We start from the raw sequence: 20,395 nt of genomic DNA, 5'->3' as shown, positions 1-20,395 counted from the left end.
AATGGGTTGAAGTAGTTTATTCATATGCTTATTAAGTGGCAAACTTTTGAGTGGCAACACTAACGCCAAGAAAGTAAATAAACAATCGATCATATGCTATTCAAAATGGGCAAGATTGCTAAATGTTAAATATACCAGTAGCTGAATGTAGCACTTTCTAAATTAATATTAAATATGGCTTCAAAAATTACAAAATCAACGCTTGGGGAGGATTGGTTTGAAACATTTTTGACATTTCGTCTTAATCCAGAAGCCTTTCTAGATAGGAGGAAATTAACTAAAGATGCATTTTGTTTAGATGCTTTAAAGGTTAAATTTATAATTACTTTAAAACAGCTTTCATAAATTCACATTTCATAAAAGTTATTGGGAAATTAATACATAAATGTTTTTCACTCCTGAAAATAATTAGTTCTTTAAGATTTCTTATTTTTAGGTTTTAAAATTTGGGAAGATTAGATTGCTTATTGAAATAATGTATGTTTTGAACAGAATATAGTTATGATATATTTTACTGCAGAAGCAGAAGCTTTTAAAGAAATTAAAGTTTGTAAAAATATTTGCTTTATAAACGGACTATGAAAAAAATGTGTTTCATGATACTTATATCTTTGAATAAAAATTTTCTATTATTTTACTCTATATTTATTAGAGTTTGGAAATTATTCCGAAAATATTCCCTTGAAGGGGAAAGGGACATTGAAATAGCTTTTGTTGTTATTAAGGGGATGCTTTACATGAGTTATTAACAACAATATCTTAATTGATTTTAATAAAATGAACCCAAATACACTAAATAAAAATATATGTAACTATATATTTTTGATTTCAGGATTTATACTCTGATCATATTGAAACTCAATGCAAGGTCCATATATTACTTTTGTTACAAGAATATTCTTCTCTGTTGATTACTGATATAAATGTGTAAGTACAATGCTTTAAAATTAAATTATTTTTTGCCAACATTATTGATATTACATTTACCTGTTTTGGCTTCTTTTGTATAACTTACTATTTTATGTAGTTTATTTCTTATGATGAAACAAATTCAGATTAAAACTAATTTCACGATTTGCTCTTTTTTTGTAATTTTGCTCATTTAAATTCTCTGATTAACACATCTTTTTGCTCTGGCAAATTCGAGACTTTCATATTCCTTCATATATAAGGACCCTGCTTTGGTAAATTTCTGAGTTTCTAAAGATGCAAAGTTTATCTTTGTAAATAAGATTTCTTTAAAAACTCGATTTTAAAAAAAAGATAATCAAAAATGCACAAGGTAAAATTTTTGAACCTAATTAATGGTTCCTGAAAGTAATTCAGGAATAAACACCTTATATGAACTCTTGTTAATTTATCATCATCAAAATAATTAAGAAATTTTCTTTTGTTGTTCAGATATTGAAATTTTGTGAAGAATTCAATTTTGATTCTAGTAATTCAGAGAATACAAGGTTAGTAAAGTAATTTGTAAACATTCTAAATCATTGTCAATGACAATGATTTAGACAATGTCAATTTGATTGCCAATGACAATGATGTGACGAATATGACAATTTGTCATATTCATGCATGTGATATGAATGTTGATTTGTATTCTCATTTTTGAGAATTGTTTATTAAGAATGCTTAACTTATTTTTCTGATTACTTATTAAAATACAAATTTTTTTATAATGTATTAGTAATAATAAGATGTGTATTTATTATGCTACAAATAAATTTTGCAGTTGGCATTATTAATCTTTTGCTTATTGCTGATTCAACCAACGGCATACCTGCCAACTTTTAATCCCTTCCATTATCATTTATCCCAGTGGTATTAAAATGGAATTAAAACTTCAATTTTAAGCAAACAAATATGTTGCATTTGAAAAAACTTAAGTTGACAACCATGATAGTACTGCATATTAATATATGTGCTTAGTTTTTGAAAGAATAGTGGTGATCAAAATCATTTAAAAATTATGTTTATAAAAGAAAAAATAGTATATATTTACTACCACTTTAAATATGAAAATAAAATCTTCCGGAAAATCCGGAAGAGTTGGCAGGTATGCAATGGAGCTGAATGACTTGCTTTAGCATGCTAAGGGTCATTATAGGCAAAAGGTTGAGGAAAATTATCAAAGTTTCTGACAATTTTGTCTTTTATTAATTTTGTTGTCAAAGTTAGATAATAGTGGAACTATACCTTTGTGGATAAGTGTACCCATGTGGATGTGGTCTTATTGAACTAATCTTCTTCACCATAAATTAAGATAAAGCAGTTCTGATATGAATTAAAAAATTTGCATTCATAATGGTATGAAATTGATGGGAAAAAAAACATAATATTTTCTCATACTAAAATGAATTGTATTCCTATCGTCTTGGTTTATCCTATTATGGGTTAATTATTAAATTTTAAACAGTTACAAAAAATAAATATTTAGGTCATTAAAATTATAATGTTAGTTTTTTTTTTTATTTGTAGAATTAGTTCTAATATAGCACTTACTTTTGCCATTTAGCCTTTTTATTTATTATAATAATTTTTTTTCTTGTTTTATTAATTGTTAGGTTGGAACAATGCATTGAATCTCTGACAAATCTATTCAAAACCTTAGGAAGAAAAACTGAAAAAAGGCTTTTGAAAAGTCAAGTACTTATAGCTGTAGTGACAATTTTACTAACACTTGATTTGGTAAGAAATTCCTAAGTAAAGTTTATTAACTTCATTTCATTATATATTCGATAATAATTTATATTTGGTATTAATTATTTTCCAAATAATTATTTTAGGATCAAGATTTGTCATCCTTCATACAGAAAATAAAGATATTTTTGCTAGAAATTATTTATAGTATTTCAGAAGATCCTATAGTAACATCAAGTGCATGTAGTTGTTTGGAAGAGCTAGAGATATTTTATCCAGTAAGTTATTTGATTTCGTTCTTTTTTAATTATGTTACTAATTCAAGTGAATAATATCAAACTTTTTGATGGTTTCAAAATTTATATTTACACTTTTATATAGAGGTTGAAATTATATCATTTAGCTAAAAGCCATTTGTGAATTAGAAAATATGCTTTTAAGCTTTATGATAAAACATATTTTTATGTAAATGGTCTTTTTATACTTATTGTTTTATAGGAAAAAACACTTTTGGGCAACTCTACAGTAAGGTCAACCAGATGGCTATATTTATAGCTTAATATTTTTAAGCTGACAAAGTATTTTCAAAGTGAAAAACTGAAGATTCTAAAACAATGACTTTTAACTTAATACAAGCAGTGTTCATTAAGTTATAGGCTGTTAAATGAGGGGCTACATAATTTGAAATTTTTGACTATCGTAATTGAATCTCAAACAAGTACAGAGTTTTTTCGAAAAATTTACCTGCATGAAATAAATAATTAAAGTAAACTATAATAAAACAGATTATCTTGCACAAATGTGTAGAAACATTTCAGATTTTGATTTAAAAATTACAAAAAAATCCCACAATGCACTTTTGATATTTTACGTCTTAACCAAAATACATGTTTAATTGCACTGTGCCAGTAAGATTTTACATAATTATTTTTTTTCTTCTTTTAAAGCAAGATTCTAATTCTCATTTGTATAGTTTATTTTGATTTTGAAAATATTAAATATTTTTATTGAAAACTAATAATTAATTATTTTTAAATCCAACACCACTGCTTTTCTTTCTTTATATTTGTTTTACCTATTTCCATTTATTATTTCTCTTTCTCTTTATTAAATGAAATGAAATATGAATAGAAACTGTCTAATTAGTGAAATATGAATAGAAGCTGTTTAATAGGTTAATTTAGAATAATGTATTTCACCTCAGTAATCTAATAAAATCCCCTTAACTATGCTGTATGTAAAAGTATTTATTTTAGAATTTAAAATTGATCAATAAAGTTTGTTTATATATTATTTCTTTTCTTACATATTATTATTTTATTTATTTTTTCTTCTTCCTTTTTTTGAAGTAAGCAAATTAATTTAAATTTTTTGAGAAACAATTTAACTTCATTAAGAACATTTTAAATTAATCATTTTGCTTCGAAGCTTGAAAAGTGTTTGTATTTGGAGCAAAACTTTTTTAGAACCTTCTGCAGTTATTTATTTTTTTGAGAACAGAACTCAGGCCCATATTCAGAAAACCGTTTTTGAGTTTAAGCACACGCGTATACTTAGATTAGCATAAAGGCTTGCTAATTGGTTGCCATATGCATTCAGATATTAAGTTCCAAACTTACCAATACAAATAAAGGCATAGTTAGGACTTACAGCACTGGGGACAAACTCATTTTTTGCACCCTCTAATATGAATATAGATGTGTCTATGTCAGAGTTAAGGGAACTATTTGGGACAGTTATAAGTTTAGATTCTGTAAAACTAAATTCATTAATTAAATTTTACATTCAACAAAAATTTACAACTTTAAATCAACATAACTCATCAACGTAAAAACATTAATTTGATTTAGTTTAAAATTTAACAGTACACGTTTCTAATGTATGTAGTTTCGATTTCACTTAGATATTTATTGTTTTTGATTAAAGGATAAGTGTTAATTGTTTCTTATTATTTCACCAATTTGCAGAAAGTGATTTAAAAAAATAATAAGTCTACTTGTATAGCTAAGTTTAATAATAATACGTCTCCTATTCAAGTTTTAGGCAAATGGGATAAAAATTGTTATTGGGTTAGTAGTTTTAGGCCTGTATTTGACTAAAGAAACTGGGGGAGTGGTATTTAAAAGAGATAAAAATTTATTCTGGAATTCATTTTTAATTATTTTTCATAAAATCAGCTCATATCTAGGGCTACAAATGGGACAAATGTTCTTTCTTGTCTCCTGCTAGCTATGCCACTCAATACAAGTAAAAGGTATATCTATTAATATCGTCTGCTTCGAAACATCAAATACATTAAATTGTAAAAACTGTACAAAATGATTATTTAATTTTATCCAGGCAATAAATAAAGCTATTAAATTATAATTTTTCCTATGCCAAAATATCTTTTTCTTTTTCGGGAAAAAATTGTTATAAACTAATTATTCATAAATTTTTTTTTTCCTTTTTAATATACAGTAACATATTTTTCAATAGATTTTTTTAATTTTATGTGTAAATTGTGAAACTTTTCTGCATTTTTTTCCTATTTTTTCCACATGTTATTTGGAAAAAATTTAAATGATATATTCCCTAAAACATGCTTAAATGTGAGTTCTATTTGTATTCTTGTTAGTATACACGGGATATATAAAATTAAAATTAGTGATTTTTCAACTAACTTTTACAAGATGAAAAAAGTTATAAAACACATTGATCCATCTATTTCAACAGGAAATAGAAGATAATTTAAAAAAAAACAACTATTTAATCTATTAAAGCTATTTAATCGAAAAATAATATTTATAGTAATTAAATAAAAATTAAAGTAATTTTCAATATTTATAATTGTTATCACTAACTTGAATTTATATGCAACTTGAAGAATTTACATCCGACACCAAAAATTCCGTATCCAACACCAAAGTGGAAAATTTCTAATTAATTATGCGTCACATTTTACAAGTTAATAACAGCATAAAATTCTTTATTTAAGTGTCAGCTTCAAAATTCAGTCAAGTTTACATTTAAATTACAAATGAATTTTCAGAATTTAGACAATTTGTAAATGAGAAATTATTTTTTGTTTTCATATGATTTACATGCGACACCCACAATTTAATCCATTTAATTCGAACTTATTATAATCAGTTTTTATGAATCAAATATCTTTTTGATAAGTTATGATGTACTAATTATTTTATTATTATAAACTTAACGAAATTTTATGATTATAAACTTGAATTATTTTTTGAAATTTTTAAAAAAAAAAATTTATGCTCATTTTTTATGTCCAAGACCGTGGGATTGCCCTTTTGGGGTTATTAAAACAAATTTTGATCTTTGAATGTACTGTCACATTTTTTGTAAGAAACATGTTGAGAGAAGTTTTTAAAATTTGTTCAGCTGAAAAATTATTGTTTATTTGCAAACCTTAAATCAAAAGGTTTACATTTAATATATAGTCATATCACTGCAAGAAATATAACTTTTATAAGTAAGTTATAAAGTAATTTATAAAGTAGTTTTTGAATTACGCACAACTGACGAACTTAATTTAAAATAACATGTTACACAAAAAGTTTTTTAATTTGTCTAATTTTTGTTAAGTAGTATGTTAAATTTAGAGAAAAAACATACATAAGCAAAAAATTTTCATCATTGCATGCTTATGAAATAATTCTAATGAATTTTAAATTTTTGTTTTTTGATGAAAGGTAATGTATTCAATTACTGGAAATTCAATTTTTTTAAAAGCCCTGTAATCAAAAAAAGAAAGAAAATGTATGTAGATAAGTAATAAAGACTTACATTGTGAGGTCTATTATTATCCAGGGTAACTGAAAATTCTCAGAGTTAAATATTTCTCCAGAACACAATTTTTTTTTTACCTTAAAGTTTCCTTCAAAATTATGCTTTTTTTTTAGTTGTAATAGCTTTTCAAAATATTTTTGAAAAGCTAAGTTTCTATATTATTAAAATTTTCTGATAATTTTTCTTTAACAAAGTAAAAAATTCATTTGTTTTTACAGGATTCTTGAATGAACTTGCATGTGTGTTAGTTGTTTGTTTTTGAGAAATAAATTTTTTCCATCAGTTTATTTCGTTGATTTTGCTGATGATTACTTGAGTGATCCATTTTATTAATGGCCCTGCAAATTCTAGCGATAGTTCTGTCAGTTAGTCTTAAACCAGCATCACCAATTTAGTTATCAAGGCGTGTGTAACAAAAAATTATTAATGCTTTGAAGGTGTTTATTATAAGGAATAACTGAAAATATTGTGACAGAAACCATTGAATAGATTTTACTTCCAATTGTTTCTTATGATTTTAACTGAAAAATTTTGCACCGGTCTATATAATGCTATCCAGACCTTAGTGAAATCATCTATCTGATCTGATATATATATTTATAGGGTATGCTTCATGCAGAAATAGAAAATATTTTGCTAGCCTGTGATCAAGAAACTTCTGCTGCCTTCCAAAGTTATGTCTTATTGCTTAATACTTGTGCTGAAACTCTATTATCCATGAAAAAGTGAGTCAACAGCTTTAATATTATTTATTATTATTTTTATTTAATTTAGGTTACTTACCTTCAAATTTTTATTCCTCAGTTTCATCATAGTCACATAATTCATGAAATTATTTTTAGAAATCCGAAAAATACGTAATCTTTTTTTTTTCTTTACCTGAGCAGGTTTATGTTAACGCTTTATTAAGGTGTGTGTAACAAAAACTATTTGAACATGGTTTCTCAACTTAGTGCTAAATGAAGTTTTTAAAATTTTTTTTAAAAATAAGTTAGAGAAATATTGGTTTCGTGTGTGGAAAAGCAATCAAATCTTTCTCAAGCAGTTAAATAAAAAAAATAATTTTATTAAAATATTTAATGGGTGGCCCAGATACGACCAATGATAAAAATCAAGTTAAGAAAAACCAAGAATGCCCATCTAACCTAGAATCTATAAAACCTAGAATAAATATAAAACTATGTTTCTGTTTTTGCTGCTGTTTGTCAAAGCATCTTAACTGAAATAATTGCATGGACCTTTTTTAATTTTGTTGTAAATTTTTGCTGCAAATAGTAACTATTTAGAAAATAATATTTTGTATTTTTTTTTAATGGCAGTGCCATCTGTTAATGAGCTTTGTTACAAAAATTACAAAATTGTTGACTGAGTGGGTATAAATTTTCTGGTTTCCTCAGCAAAGTACAGCTATCACTAATTCTATCTCCTACAGTTTTCCCATCATTATTTTTTTAAATTGTCTATTATTTTTGGTTTACTGGGTGTCAAAATAAATAAATAACTATCTAGTGCTACTATTATTATAGTTTTATTTCCTCATCAAAAATCTTTGTTAAATATCACAATAATATTAAGGTAATCACTTCTCTTTTATTGAACTAACTTTATTCTTATTTTTTTGCCCATAACATATGGCAAGTCTGGCCAAGATGGTAAGTAAAACGTGAGAAACGAAAAAGTTTTTGTTGCAGGAAAACAACCAGCTTAGAGTTCAGAAAAAAATCAGAAACACCGAAGGTGATTTGTAATTTAAGAACTGTTTTTTTTCTCAAACTATAACTGTTCTTTATTTTAACTAAGGCATTCCACTTTTTTCTTGAACATTTATAAAAAAAATTTCATTCATTTTGAGATATTTTAATCTTTAATCAATTAAAAGAATTATGACAGTAATAATAAATTAAAATATTTTTTAACCTTTGAAATAATTTAGCTATTCAATATTTTTTTATATTTTATGATTTACATTAATGTTTTTTCAGAACTGATGTGGCTGGCAAAGAAAGTAAAGATATGGTAAGTGTAACTGCCACTCTTTGTGTAATGTTAAAGATATTCGCTTATTAAATCTATTTAATTGTTTTAAATTTCCTTTATTTGCCAATCATTTCAAAGTAGGTTTTTTTTTAAAAGTGAATTTCTTTTTATGTTTTTATAATATATTTGCCTATTTGGTTACTGTGTTGCTATTTGTATTGTGCTAATCACTTGAGGATCGTCCTTCCCTAATTTTCATTAATTTCCTTCTAATCTATTTTCAGCCTTGCTGTTTCTTATACTTATTCAAAATTGATTTATTATCCTTCTTATGGATGACAATACTCAAAATTCCATTATAACACTATTACTTATTTTTAGTGGCGGATGTACATTGATGTGTTATTTCTATTTTGTTATCTCAGGCAATGAGCAATGATGTGTTTAATTAAATTATCTCCTTTTGCTTGTGTTTACAAATGATAGATTTTAAGAATCAAAAGATTTTGATTTTCGATATAATTTTTTATTTATTTATTTTTTTTGTGCTCAAAATACTAGTAAAAGTTGCAAAATTTAATTGTTCCAGTTGTTAATCTTGTTTCACACTCTTTGACTTCTTATGAGAGAGAAAGATTAATATTTGAATATCTGAATTGATTAATATTGATAGAAAGATTAATAAACCCGTGCTGCATTATAGTACTGGTTGATACAAAATAAATGAGATGTAATTGCAAGCAACATACATTTTATACAATGAATTGATTTACTAAATGCAAATATTGTTATAATTAAGTTTGATCAGGCAACAGCAAAATGTTTTTAGGTAGGATATTGCCATCAGAGGTGCTGTTATTCTAAATATATTAAAAACCATTTATTAAAAAATATTGATTGACTGTGAAATTTTTTTTTGCTGATGCATTTTGATCGTAATAAATTTCTCACAACTATAAGAATTAGATCAGTATTGTTTGTGAGAGAATACATTTTATTAAGAAATACTCTTTAATTTTTTTGTTTGTTTCTTGTTTATTTACAGGTTTTAAATAACAAGTCATTAATCTCGACTATTATGTCAAATATTTTAGAGCTGTATCCTCTCTTGACCCACACTGCTCAATATAGAGTTCTGAAAAACTTAATATCTGTAGTGAAAAATACATCACAATTTTCTCCTAAAGTAAGTTTTCTTGGTTTTATTATTACAATATTTAATGCATGATAAATACTAATGATTTTAAAAACTGCTTTGATAAATTAATAGGGATTGAAAAAATTGGTATTCCATCATTTAAATTATTTGATTTCTTAGGCATTGTGAAGCATTGATATTTAAATTCTTTTTTTTTATTTGTTTGTTTATTTAAAGTGTTTTACATCTTTGGCTTGAGATTTTTTTCTTTTATTTTATTCATTTATCTAATTTATTTATATATATTTTTTAAAATGATATTTGTATTGATAAAACAGTTATTTTAGAACAATTTTAACTAAAAGACAACATAAAAGATTTAATCTCCAAAAAGACTAAGATAAAGCTTAAGTTGTGAATTTTGCAATCATTAGTTAATCATTTACCTTGCTGTGGTTGGTATATGTATAGAAGGGATTGCAGTTTGTTTATTTTTGATGACTAGGGAGTAGGGGTGTGACCATTGCCTACATGCATGAAAGTAAGCAACTGTTATTGTTAAAAAGTTCATATGAATGGAAAAAGTAATTAAATTTGAAAGAAATTTTATTGTAAGAGGAGGGTTGCAATTTGTTATTTTTTTTAATATTTTGTTCAAAATCTAAAAACGGTGCTTATGCAATATTTTAATGGCATCATACAAATATGTGTTATATTTAGTGAACACTTTCCAGCTTTTGTAACACTTGAATTTCTCTCTCTAACTGTAACTTTGTGACATTTAAAAGAGTAGATTTTTATTTTATAAAACGAAATTAAAATCTCACATCGTTTAACTTAAATCAGTCAAACTTTCAGCAGTCTTGAAAAATAATAAGTCAATTTTTTTTATTGTAACAGAAGGGAAAGACAGAAAACTTTTAGTGTATATTTATTAAAGACATTACATGTAGTATATTTGCTTAAGATATTGAATTGGTTTAGTTTTTCTGACCAAAATCCAAAGAAATATTATGAAGTATTTTGTAAATGATACAAGCTTGTGTAATTTCTTTATCAATTCCAAACTAATGAAACATTCTTCTTTTGTGATGATGATAGTAAAAGATCAAAAGCAAGGTTAAAATTCTCAAACACATCACATACAAGTTTCATACAGCACAAACAGTTACATATAAGTTTCAATGGTGAAAAAAAATGCTTAGCCAGAAAAGTGAATTTAAATATTTTTTGTAGTGTTTTTGATGATGTGATAGACTTTTCAGTAGTTCAAGTCTATAAAAGAAAAATACTTTTGAATAATAGTAGAAGTATTTATAGTTCTTAGACCATCAATGTTTGTCAATAAATGAATGATTAATTTTTTGATGCATGCTCTTTGAGTATGAAATTCTGTGCATGCTTAGTTTAACTAATGCTGCCTTTTGGTCATTAAAAAGTAAATAAAAACTTTCAGATTTTATATAGATATTTTTTATTGTTATTTTTCTGTAGTGTACTTTGCACTGAAAACGACGATAAAATGTGGCATAAAAATTTGTATTCTATTTTAATATAATGCATACTTGAAATTTTTAAGTGTGTACTTATAAGTTTTCTTATCTAATCTTTTAAATGTACACTTATAACTTTTAATTAGTTAAAGAGTTTAATAACTCTTAATAAGAGTTTAATAACTCTTAAGTTTTAATATTAAACTTATAAGTTAGTCAGTTTTATAATGTTCAGCTTGTTAACATGCATTGAGCAAGTTTTTCTTTTTCAGACTTTTAAGCTATATTTTAATGGTTTAACACTATCTTCCGAAGTACCTCTCATACATCTTGCTTTTGATTTACAGGTATTTTGAAGTTTTTATGTCTAGAAATATATTTAATGTTTCAATATTTTTTTTTTTTTTTTTTGCATGACATAGAATATGGGTTACTAATAACAAGGAAGTTTTATTGCACATGGAATTTTATTTCCTCACTTTCTTTATTTAATATTTTATTTTCTTGTAAAAGAGAATAAAATTATATTAATTATTTTATTTGTGGTGCGTTTAAATGTTATATAAGTTTCAAATATAGTTTTTAAAAAAATTCCTGATCAGCGCTAAAAATAATTTGTTTTATTATAAGTAACACAATTTTCAAAAATGGTGGTGAAAAAAATCTTATAACAGATACTTAAATCATCAAATCAAAAAATGTCAAATGTAAGTTTGTATTCTCAGAAAATACTATGATTCTAAGCAAAATGATCAAAATTTTCTTTGTTTTGTACCACTTTTTTCAATGCTTTATAAAAATTACATATTTTAAAAACATAATAGAATCCTAACAATTTTAAAGAAGTTGTTACAAAAAAATTAAAACTATATCTCATAAAATTTTAAATTGAGCCTGTTATAAAAATCTATTATTTTACTGTAAATAAACTGAATTATTTACTTACATTTCTTGAGTTAATAGTTGAAATTTTAAAAATATTTAACCATATTTGTTTTAGCTAGTGATAACATAGTGTTGTTTCGGAAAATCACATAAATTAATTTGATTGAACATATTATAAAAAAAGTATCAAAACAAAAGTTGAAACATTTTAGACCCTCTGAATTTTTTTATATGACTAAAAATAAGTAAAAAAAATCTTTTGATTGATATCAAATTTAGAAAACTTAAACAATAATCCAAAAAAAAAAAACTTTTCCTATAAAACAATTTTTAAAAAAAAAATTTTAGAATAAAAAATCGAATGTATTTCGAGTCTCTTTAAATTAAGTAAATCATTAAACTAATTTTCCATTTTATTTATTAATCATAATAAAGTATTTTGAATATTTAAGGAAACATTTGGTTCTGATCTCCTTTCAACCCAAGAAGAAAAACAACTTTTAAAGCAACTTGTGAATCTATCAACTCACCCTAGCCTTACTTCATCTCACAAATTATTGTTCTTAGATTGGTTAAAATCCTTTATTATGCATAATGAGGTGAGTATTTCATGTCTTAAATTCATTTTATTTGCATGTACGGTTGGACTTTGATTTAACAGATTAATATTTATTGAAATTTTGAAGTTTAACACATTTTTCCTTATTTTAGATTTAAAGAAAGGTAAGAAACCTTCCTTTCTGAAACAATAAACCTCAAATTCATTTCAACAGACAAAAAAAAAAAAAAAAAATTGCCTCTTTTGTCAAAATTTAAGGGATATTTAATGGATAGCAAAAAAAAAAAATTTGACATTTTGACACTTTTAAATGAATTCTTTAAGATACAAAAGAGAAAGATTTATTTGTTTATCAATGTCCCACTCTGTGCTCCTTCTTTAAATTAGATTTAAAGGAAGGTTAAAACCACCATTTAACAATCAATAAATCCCAAATAAACAAATTATTTTAGCAGGCCAAATTTTTTTTTTTTGTTTCTTTTGTTAAAATGTGATTTTTTTTTATGAAAAAATTATTTTAAACATTTTGGAACCTTTAGTAAATTTATTAAGATATAAAAGTGGAAGATTTTTATGTTTATTCATCAATGTCCATCCTCCCTCTAATTTGCAAATTAAAAAACATGAACGTTATGTTTTTTTGTTTCAAATTGTAAAAATGTGTTCCAGTTACTAGACTTTGATATCATTCATTCTATAAAAATGAATAATGAAAAGGTGCTTATAATAAGAATTATAGCATCATTGTATAAAAATGTTATGAAAAGATACTAACAAGGGAAATTAGGGAAGTGTGACTCGCCAATGTTGCAATAAACTAGTGGGATGTATGCCTTATGAGCAATAATTTTAGGGATCAACATTCGTTTCGGCCCATAGAAGATCCTATGAGAGATAAAAAAATAATTCAATACATAGAAAACTCGATATTTTATTACTTCAATGCAAACTATTAGTTACTGTAATTATCTCAACACTCCAATTAATTTTGTGGGACTTTCACATACTATATAATGCATATTTATTGTCAAAATTGATTTCAAAATTTTATATATCTGTAGTTTTTCAGAAAAACCTGTTAGGTTAATTTAAAAACAAAAAAAAAATTGGCATCAAATTTTTACAATTTTTTCTTCAAAAAATTTTCTAATATAAAAACAAATGAACAGTAATAAATTTCATTTATATCAGAGTCAAAATGTAAGAAAACATTTTTGAAAAAATCAAAGTCCTAAAAAAAGTGTACTTTCCAGAAATTAATGTTTAATATACTTCCAATCCATTCTCCAATCTTGACGAATAGGTTAAAATAGCGCCGCCATATAGAATAGCACGGACCAAAAACGTGTAGTCTCTTTTCATATGGCGGCGCTACTCTAACCTATGTTTCAAGATAGGAGGATGCCAACTTTTAAAGTTAAATATTTCAAAAATTAGCTAGGATATGAGATATAAAAATTATTCTATGAATAATATTAGAAAAATAGCAATGTTTTCACAAAATAATGAACAATTCACAGGACATAGGTATTAACGGATTTTCTACCTTAAAGTGACAAATCACCTCAAATTTTGCGTATACAGTACAATTGATCTTTTATGAAAAAAATGGAATTGAAATAATAAAAAAATTTTAAGTTCAAATTTCCCGCCGAAAAAATTTGAACATATTTTTAAAAATGCAATTTAATTTTCTGCAATCACATAAATTATTTCAGATTTTTTTACAAGATCTAACAATATGAAAAAAATTAATTTTTTATAAATCACATTTTTGGATGTTACATAAGCTATACCCACAAGAAATTCCATCAGTTTGGGAAAATGCGTATTTTATTTCGACTTATATTTCGACTATGATATAAAGAAAACTTATTACTGTTCCCTTGTTTTTATATTAAAAAATTTTTCGAAAAAGAAAATTTAAAAAATTTGATGCCAATTTTTTTTTGTTTTTAAATTAACCTAACAGGTTTTTCTGAAAAACTACAGATATATAAAATTTTGAAATCAATTTTGACAATAAATATGCATTATATAGTACGTGAAAGTCCCACAAAATTAATTGGAGTATTGAGATAATTACAGTAACTAATAGTTTGCATTGAAGTAATAAAATACCGAGTTTTCTATGTATTGAATAATTTTTTATCTCTCATAGGACCTTCTATGGGCTGAAACGAATGTTGCCCCCTAAAATTATTCCTCATAAGGCATACATCCCACTAGTTTATTTCAAAATTGGCGAGTCACACTTCCCTAGTATCCCTTGTAAGTCAACTTTTTGGGTTTTCTATATTTTGTGCTATAATTTTTGGTCCAGAAATGAAATTGAAAAATGCTTTCAAAAAGTAGAATTTTCATGTACATAAGTGAAATGAACAAATATTTCTGATCTTCACTGTATTTTTAGTTGCTGAATAAAAAATGTACAATTTCTAGCTATGGATATTTTAGTATAGTTGCATATTATGGCTTTTAAGTAAAGTGAAGAAATTTTTAGTTTAGACTTTAATATTATGAATAACCGTAATTTGACAAACAAAATTTTAGGCTCTAATGTATTAATTAAATCTAGATCCAATTGTAGTGTTTTTATTACATCTTTGTAGTCATTATTAGTCTTTATTTTTTGTTAATTTATATTCAGATAATTGATTCAGACTATCTTGATAATTTTATCAAGAAAGTCTGGTGATTAGTGTCAGATAGTTGTTACTTTTCTAGTTTAGATTATTATTACCTTATATACAGTTATTACCCATTTTGAACATTTAGTGTTCGGGTCTGGTTGGAATGGAGATTTCTCCTTAATACACAACTTTCTCATTAAAAAACAAGTAGATAGCTGTTTTTTTCCACAAAAGAAAAAAAAAGGTAAAAGGATGATTTTAGGCATTGCAATAGTTCAGTTTAGTTAAGGCACCAAATTGTTAGTGTAATGAATCAGTTATCTATCTTTGGTTAGTTTTGATTGATGGGTAACAGCTTCTCAAGATAGAAAAAGCAGCTTGCACGAAGCAGCAATCACATTGCCGCTGTTATACTGTTAGTCTTATAATTGTGAAACCTTAACTAAACATAGAAAGAAAAAGTCTAGCTCTTAAGAATAGTTTAGTAATTCGGGGAATTGTTAAATACGAAATGACATACCAGAAAACAACTTACAGAGAGAGCAGCATACTGAGATTTAGCAGAGCAACATGTGTATAAAGATTCAGCATATTAGACACAAAGTGTTTGTCAGAAGCTATGTTACCTGAATTGGTTGTTGGCTGCGTACCTTGCGCCTTACAATCGCCATTTTATTCTTTCTCAAAATGTGCTAGCAGATATAATCAACATCGATAGTATAAATGAATTCTTTAGAAAATATCATAATAGTACTATATTAATAAGTAGTACGAAAATGCAATAACTTGTCAACCATAAATAAATAGAGAAAACATTCCTTTTCTTAACCAATCCTAGCAGAATGGTTGGGGGGAGAGGTAGGTATAAATTTATTTCAAAGAGATCCTTTGCTGTTGTGCCCCTAAATATTGCTTTTTTCTTTATACACCCTGCACCAACTCTTGGGAGGTCAGTTTTCATGTTTGTGGAAGCTAATTTTTATCCCTTTTTCTTCGACTTGAAGGCCACCCAGCTTCAGATTGATAGGTTCCAGCTGTTGAAGAAGAAAAATCAGCTATGGGCAGTGCTAACGTTATTACCACCATTATACTATAGGTCTCGTAATTATGGAGCTTTAAAGTCCATGACGGCCTGCTCTACAATTGCAGGAGGGCCATTGGTGCTAGAATCAGGAAAACTAGAATTTTCAGGGAATTTTAAAGTACCACTATTTGAAAGCTAAGTGTAACTGAAAGCTGAAATTCTTTAAGAAATTTGCAATTTTCTCTGGAAGTTAAGTATTGGCAATCAGCAGTTTCATACCTATAATCTGTGAATCACATATAAACTCACTGCTAGTGTGTTTTAATCTATTCTTACACAATCTTTAATTGTTTGTAAGCTTATAAAAACTTATCTAGTGGTATTATCATTTAATTCCTTGCCATCATTGCTATTTTGATGCAAAATTCAGTTCTGTTGAATAAATAATTCTAATAATTGTTTCGACTTTCTTCCAAACAGAGTTTTCTTGCATTAAAGTAAAACTATATGAATGATTGAAACATTACATGTTTTATTCTTGAAAATCATATTTATTTATTGTGAAATCTGTTGATCACAACTGATATTTATCTATTGTGATAATAAGTTGGTTGACTGATGATATATTTTTTATTTATATTTTGTACTGCAAAAACTAATAGACATGCTTTTAAAATGCAAAAAAGAACAAATTTTAAGAATAAATTTTTTTCAAAAAAAGTTCTTTTTTATATAAATATATGCAATTTTTTAAAATTTCACTAATTTAAACCACATGAATCTGGTACATTTTTTAATATTTTACTCTGAAAATCTCAAGGAAATTGGTGTTATCTGGAGAGTAGCCACCCTAAACATGCATTTAAAGTTATGACATTTTTTTTAACCTTTAAAGATGGTCTGAATTTCATTATTTATCATTATAACTGAACTTACCCAATGAGCATACCCAATGCTGATCACATTGCCATAAATCATGCAGTCACCTCCATGATTTAAACTACCATCATCTTTCTCAACAACTGACTGTTATATGAGTGTTTGAAATTTTTTATGTCCAATATAAGTTGAATTTTTTCAACTTTTTTTTATGCTACCTATTATTTTAATATTTGTATGTTTTAAGTAAATTGGTTATGCATGCATTTAATTTTAGAAGGCTTTTTCATGTCTATCATTTTCTGATCTTGAAACACTTTTACCAAGTCCATTTGATGGTCCTCTTACTGTAGAGAAGAAGGCTCACATTCTGGCTTTGTCCCTTCCTCCAAATTCTGAAGAAAGTAAGAATTATCTAAGATTTGTAAATTAATAATTAATAAAACTTAGTAACTTTTTTAATAAATCAATCTAATTAATTTTGTTAAAAATCAAATCATTAATAATTTTATAATAGTTGAAAATTTAAAAAAAAAACTGTTGTATGACCCTTATATAAATAGGTAGTTATTATTTTTTTATTAAATACCTCATAATACCAATGAAACCTCATCTTTGGATTGTTATATAATTCTATTGGTTGTATTATAATTCTATTATGTTCTTACATATATGTATATCTGGACTCTAAAAATCTCATAATTTTTACTTGCGTATCGGAAAAGTAATATTGCCTGGTAGTAAAATTGGGCGGGTTAGTCTCAAAATACATTTTCAGATTAACTTTTTTCATTTTCTGGCATCTTACTCAATAACATATTAATGAGAACATATGAGTGTTTCTGTTATTAATCTGTCAAGAAAAAATTATAAAAGCAACATTATGTCTACTTCAACATTTTTTAAAAAAATATTAATTATAAGTATTAAGTATTATTATAAAGAAAGCATTTAGTGTTAATGAAATAAATGCAGAGCATTATTATTTACAAAGAAGTAATATAATCAAAATTAAGTACTATTGGCAAGCATATTACTTACCTTCGACATACTACTTTACTATAGCATTACAGACTTTTATTTTAATTATTTTCTTAAAACAAAAATAAGCATGGCTAGACGAGAAATAATAAGCTTATTTTATTTAATAAATTCTTATTTATGAAATATTAAGGTTAATACTATTTAAGTTTTATTAAACAAAATTAATTTTCTTTTTTTATATTAAATTGTGCTTAATAATAGATATTTTACAGTACTCCTGGCTGAATATTTATATTCCCAGTTGGGGATGTAGACGTAAAAAATGCATGTGTGCCACACATTTCGGGCAATATAATTTTCGACCCCATATATATATATACATATATGTATTAACTTATGATAAATATCAAAACCTTTAGTTGTACTAACTATATTCTCAAATCTTGGATTTATCAAATTTCAATATTTTTTTTTAAATTCAAAGCACAAGGCAGCCATTTTATCTTTGTTATTATGATCTTTTCAAATTGTCTTTTGTTGGTCTAAAGGAAGGAAATAAAATTTTGTTTACAAAGTATAAAGAAGGACTTGTACGATTGACATAATTTAATTGCAATAGTCACATCAATATAAAATGGGTACTAATTATCGGGAAAAGATATAAGTATGTTTTAATGCTACCTTTTTTTGAATGAATAAACTATTTGTAGCTACGACTACTTCATTAACAGTGACATATATAATATTTTTGAACTTAAACAGAGAAATATATGTTATGTTTTATAATAAGTAGTGATAGTTACAGATTGTTTATTTTTCTCAAAAAGTGGTTGAAAAGTGATATTCTTACCATGAGATTTTTTAAATCTTTTACAGATAAGTAACAGGTCTGATAAAAAAAAAGTGAATGTGTTGGGCATAATTTCAATCATACTAGAATTTGAATTACATTTAATTAAGTAAATGATTATTAAAAATTAATATATTTCATAGTTATTTTACATATGTAATTTTATAGTTAATGTGTGATGTATAACTTCAGTCTTTAAGTCCTTTGAAAATTATTTCCCTTAAAAATTTTGACATAGCTCTTAATTTTATTATAAATAGAAAACTTAGTGCATTTACAAATATTTTCTTTTTTTATAGGAGCTAGTGGTGAATTCTTAAATGAGATAGTAAATGGCCTAGTAAAATGTTCAATGTTATCTGGTGGTACAAAAGCAGCACCTTCTTTATTCAGAACATTATTTATATATTTCTCTACACAGACGTCAGACACCATTTCCAATTCTATTTATAAGTGAGAAAATTCAGTAAAGTTCATTTGTAAATTAAAAATGTTACTATACAAAACTTTTTTTAAAGTTTTGTTTTTACATATGATTGACTAATTTCAGGTTGATTACTGGTATGTTAAAAACATCTCTACATTTAACACCATATGCCTTAAGTTTTTTGGATGCTGCAAGAACTAAATATAATGAAAGGTAAAACAATGTTCATCACTTCTTTATGCCTACTGTATAAAAATTTATTTCCTTTATTGTTAAAATTTTTTTTATGCATTCTAATTTCTGATAAATTAACAGATTCCTAATTTTTAGGATATGCAAAAAAATGTTGCCAATTGTTTACATTAGTGTAGGCTAGATGCAAATATATTATTTTGTAAAATAAAAATTAGGTATAAATAGGTATTAAAAGAAAATAGCATGCATTTAAAAATGAGATATTAAATAAAATGACAAAGGTCTTTAAATTGATTGTTACTTTTTTGAATTCAATAATTTTGTTTAATATGATTTAATTTCCGCAGCAGTTGAATTGAATTGTGATGTGAATATGATAGCACATTGCTTAATCATGTGGGACATTACATTTAAAATAAAAGCAAGTTTATTTAATTAGGTGGGGTTAATTAAATCTGGTTAATTAAATTGGGTAGGATTCATTAAATTGGGTTAATAAAATTGGGTGGGGCACATAACATTTCAATTAAGAACAAGTTTTCTCTTGCTTTGAATGATTTAAAAAATATGAGTGATTATTTATCCCCACAAATGGCAAGGGGCTTTTAAGAAAAATAAACATTAAAATGGATTGGATAATTGTTGTCTTTAATTCAAAAGCAGCTTCTTGTGTAAGAGTGGCCTGGCAAAATTTATTTTAAAAAAAGGCCATAGCCCACTCACAACTGTCATGCCATCAATGATCAATAACATTATATTTCACTTTTCTAGTGAAATATTTAAAGATTGTATGTTTATGAGCTTCCTACAAGATTTTTTTATTTCTTAATACTGATTATCTGCAAATTCTTCTTTTTTTATAAAAATAATTCATTTCTAAATATTGTTGTTTCTTTTAAAACATCTATGATTAATT

The 20,395-nt window shown here is 25.5% G+C and overlaps 1 protein-coding gene across 2 annotated transcripts in view; it reads left to right on the top strand.

Annotated features, from left to right (window-relative positions):
- Positions 1-55: 55 nt before the first annotated feature.
- LOC107440473 (AP-5 complex subunit beta-1) overlaps positions 56-20,395 on the top strand; it is a 34,189-nt gene continuing 13,849 nt past the window's right edge. Inside the window, exons 1-12 of one of the 2 annotated variants that reach the window (XM_043049035.3) lie at positions 56-309; positions 833-927; positions 2,565-2,688; positions 2,787-2,918; positions 7,039-7,160; positions 8,418-8,451; positions 9,458-9,598; positions 11,316-11,390; positions 12,381-12,527; positions 17,304-17,427; positions 19,157-19,310; positions 19,408-19,497. In XM_043049035.3, coding sequence (XP_042904969.2) covers positions 175-309; positions 833-927; positions 2,565-2,688; positions 2,787-2,918; positions 7,039-7,160; positions 8,418-8,451; positions 9,458-9,598; positions 11,316-11,390; positions 12,381-12,527; positions 17,304-17,427; positions 19,157-19,310; positions 19,408-19,497 — 1,373 coding nt within the window. In that variant the 5' untranslated portion in view covers positions 56-174. Of the gene's footprint in view, positions 310-832; positions 928-2,564; positions 2,689-2,786; positions 2,919-7,038; positions 7,161-8,417; positions 8,452-9,457; positions 9,599-11,315; positions 11,391-12,380; positions 12,528-17,300; positions 17,428-19,156; positions 19,311-19,407; positions 19,498-20,395 lie in introns of both variants that reach the window. The other variant, XM_043049034.3, reaches the window with a different exon arrangement.

This window comes from Parasteatoda tepidariorum, chromosome 8, assembly GCF_982258835.1.
Source record: "Parasteatoda tepidariorum strain Cologne lab strain chromosome 8, Ptep-v5.0, whole genome shotgun sequence".
NCBI lineage: Eukaryota > Metazoa > Arthropoda > Arachnida > Araneae > Theridiidae > Parasteatoda > Parasteatoda tepidariorum.
Note: the sequence above shows the minus strand (reverse complement) of the source record. Positions and strands in the feature narration are given on the sequence as shown.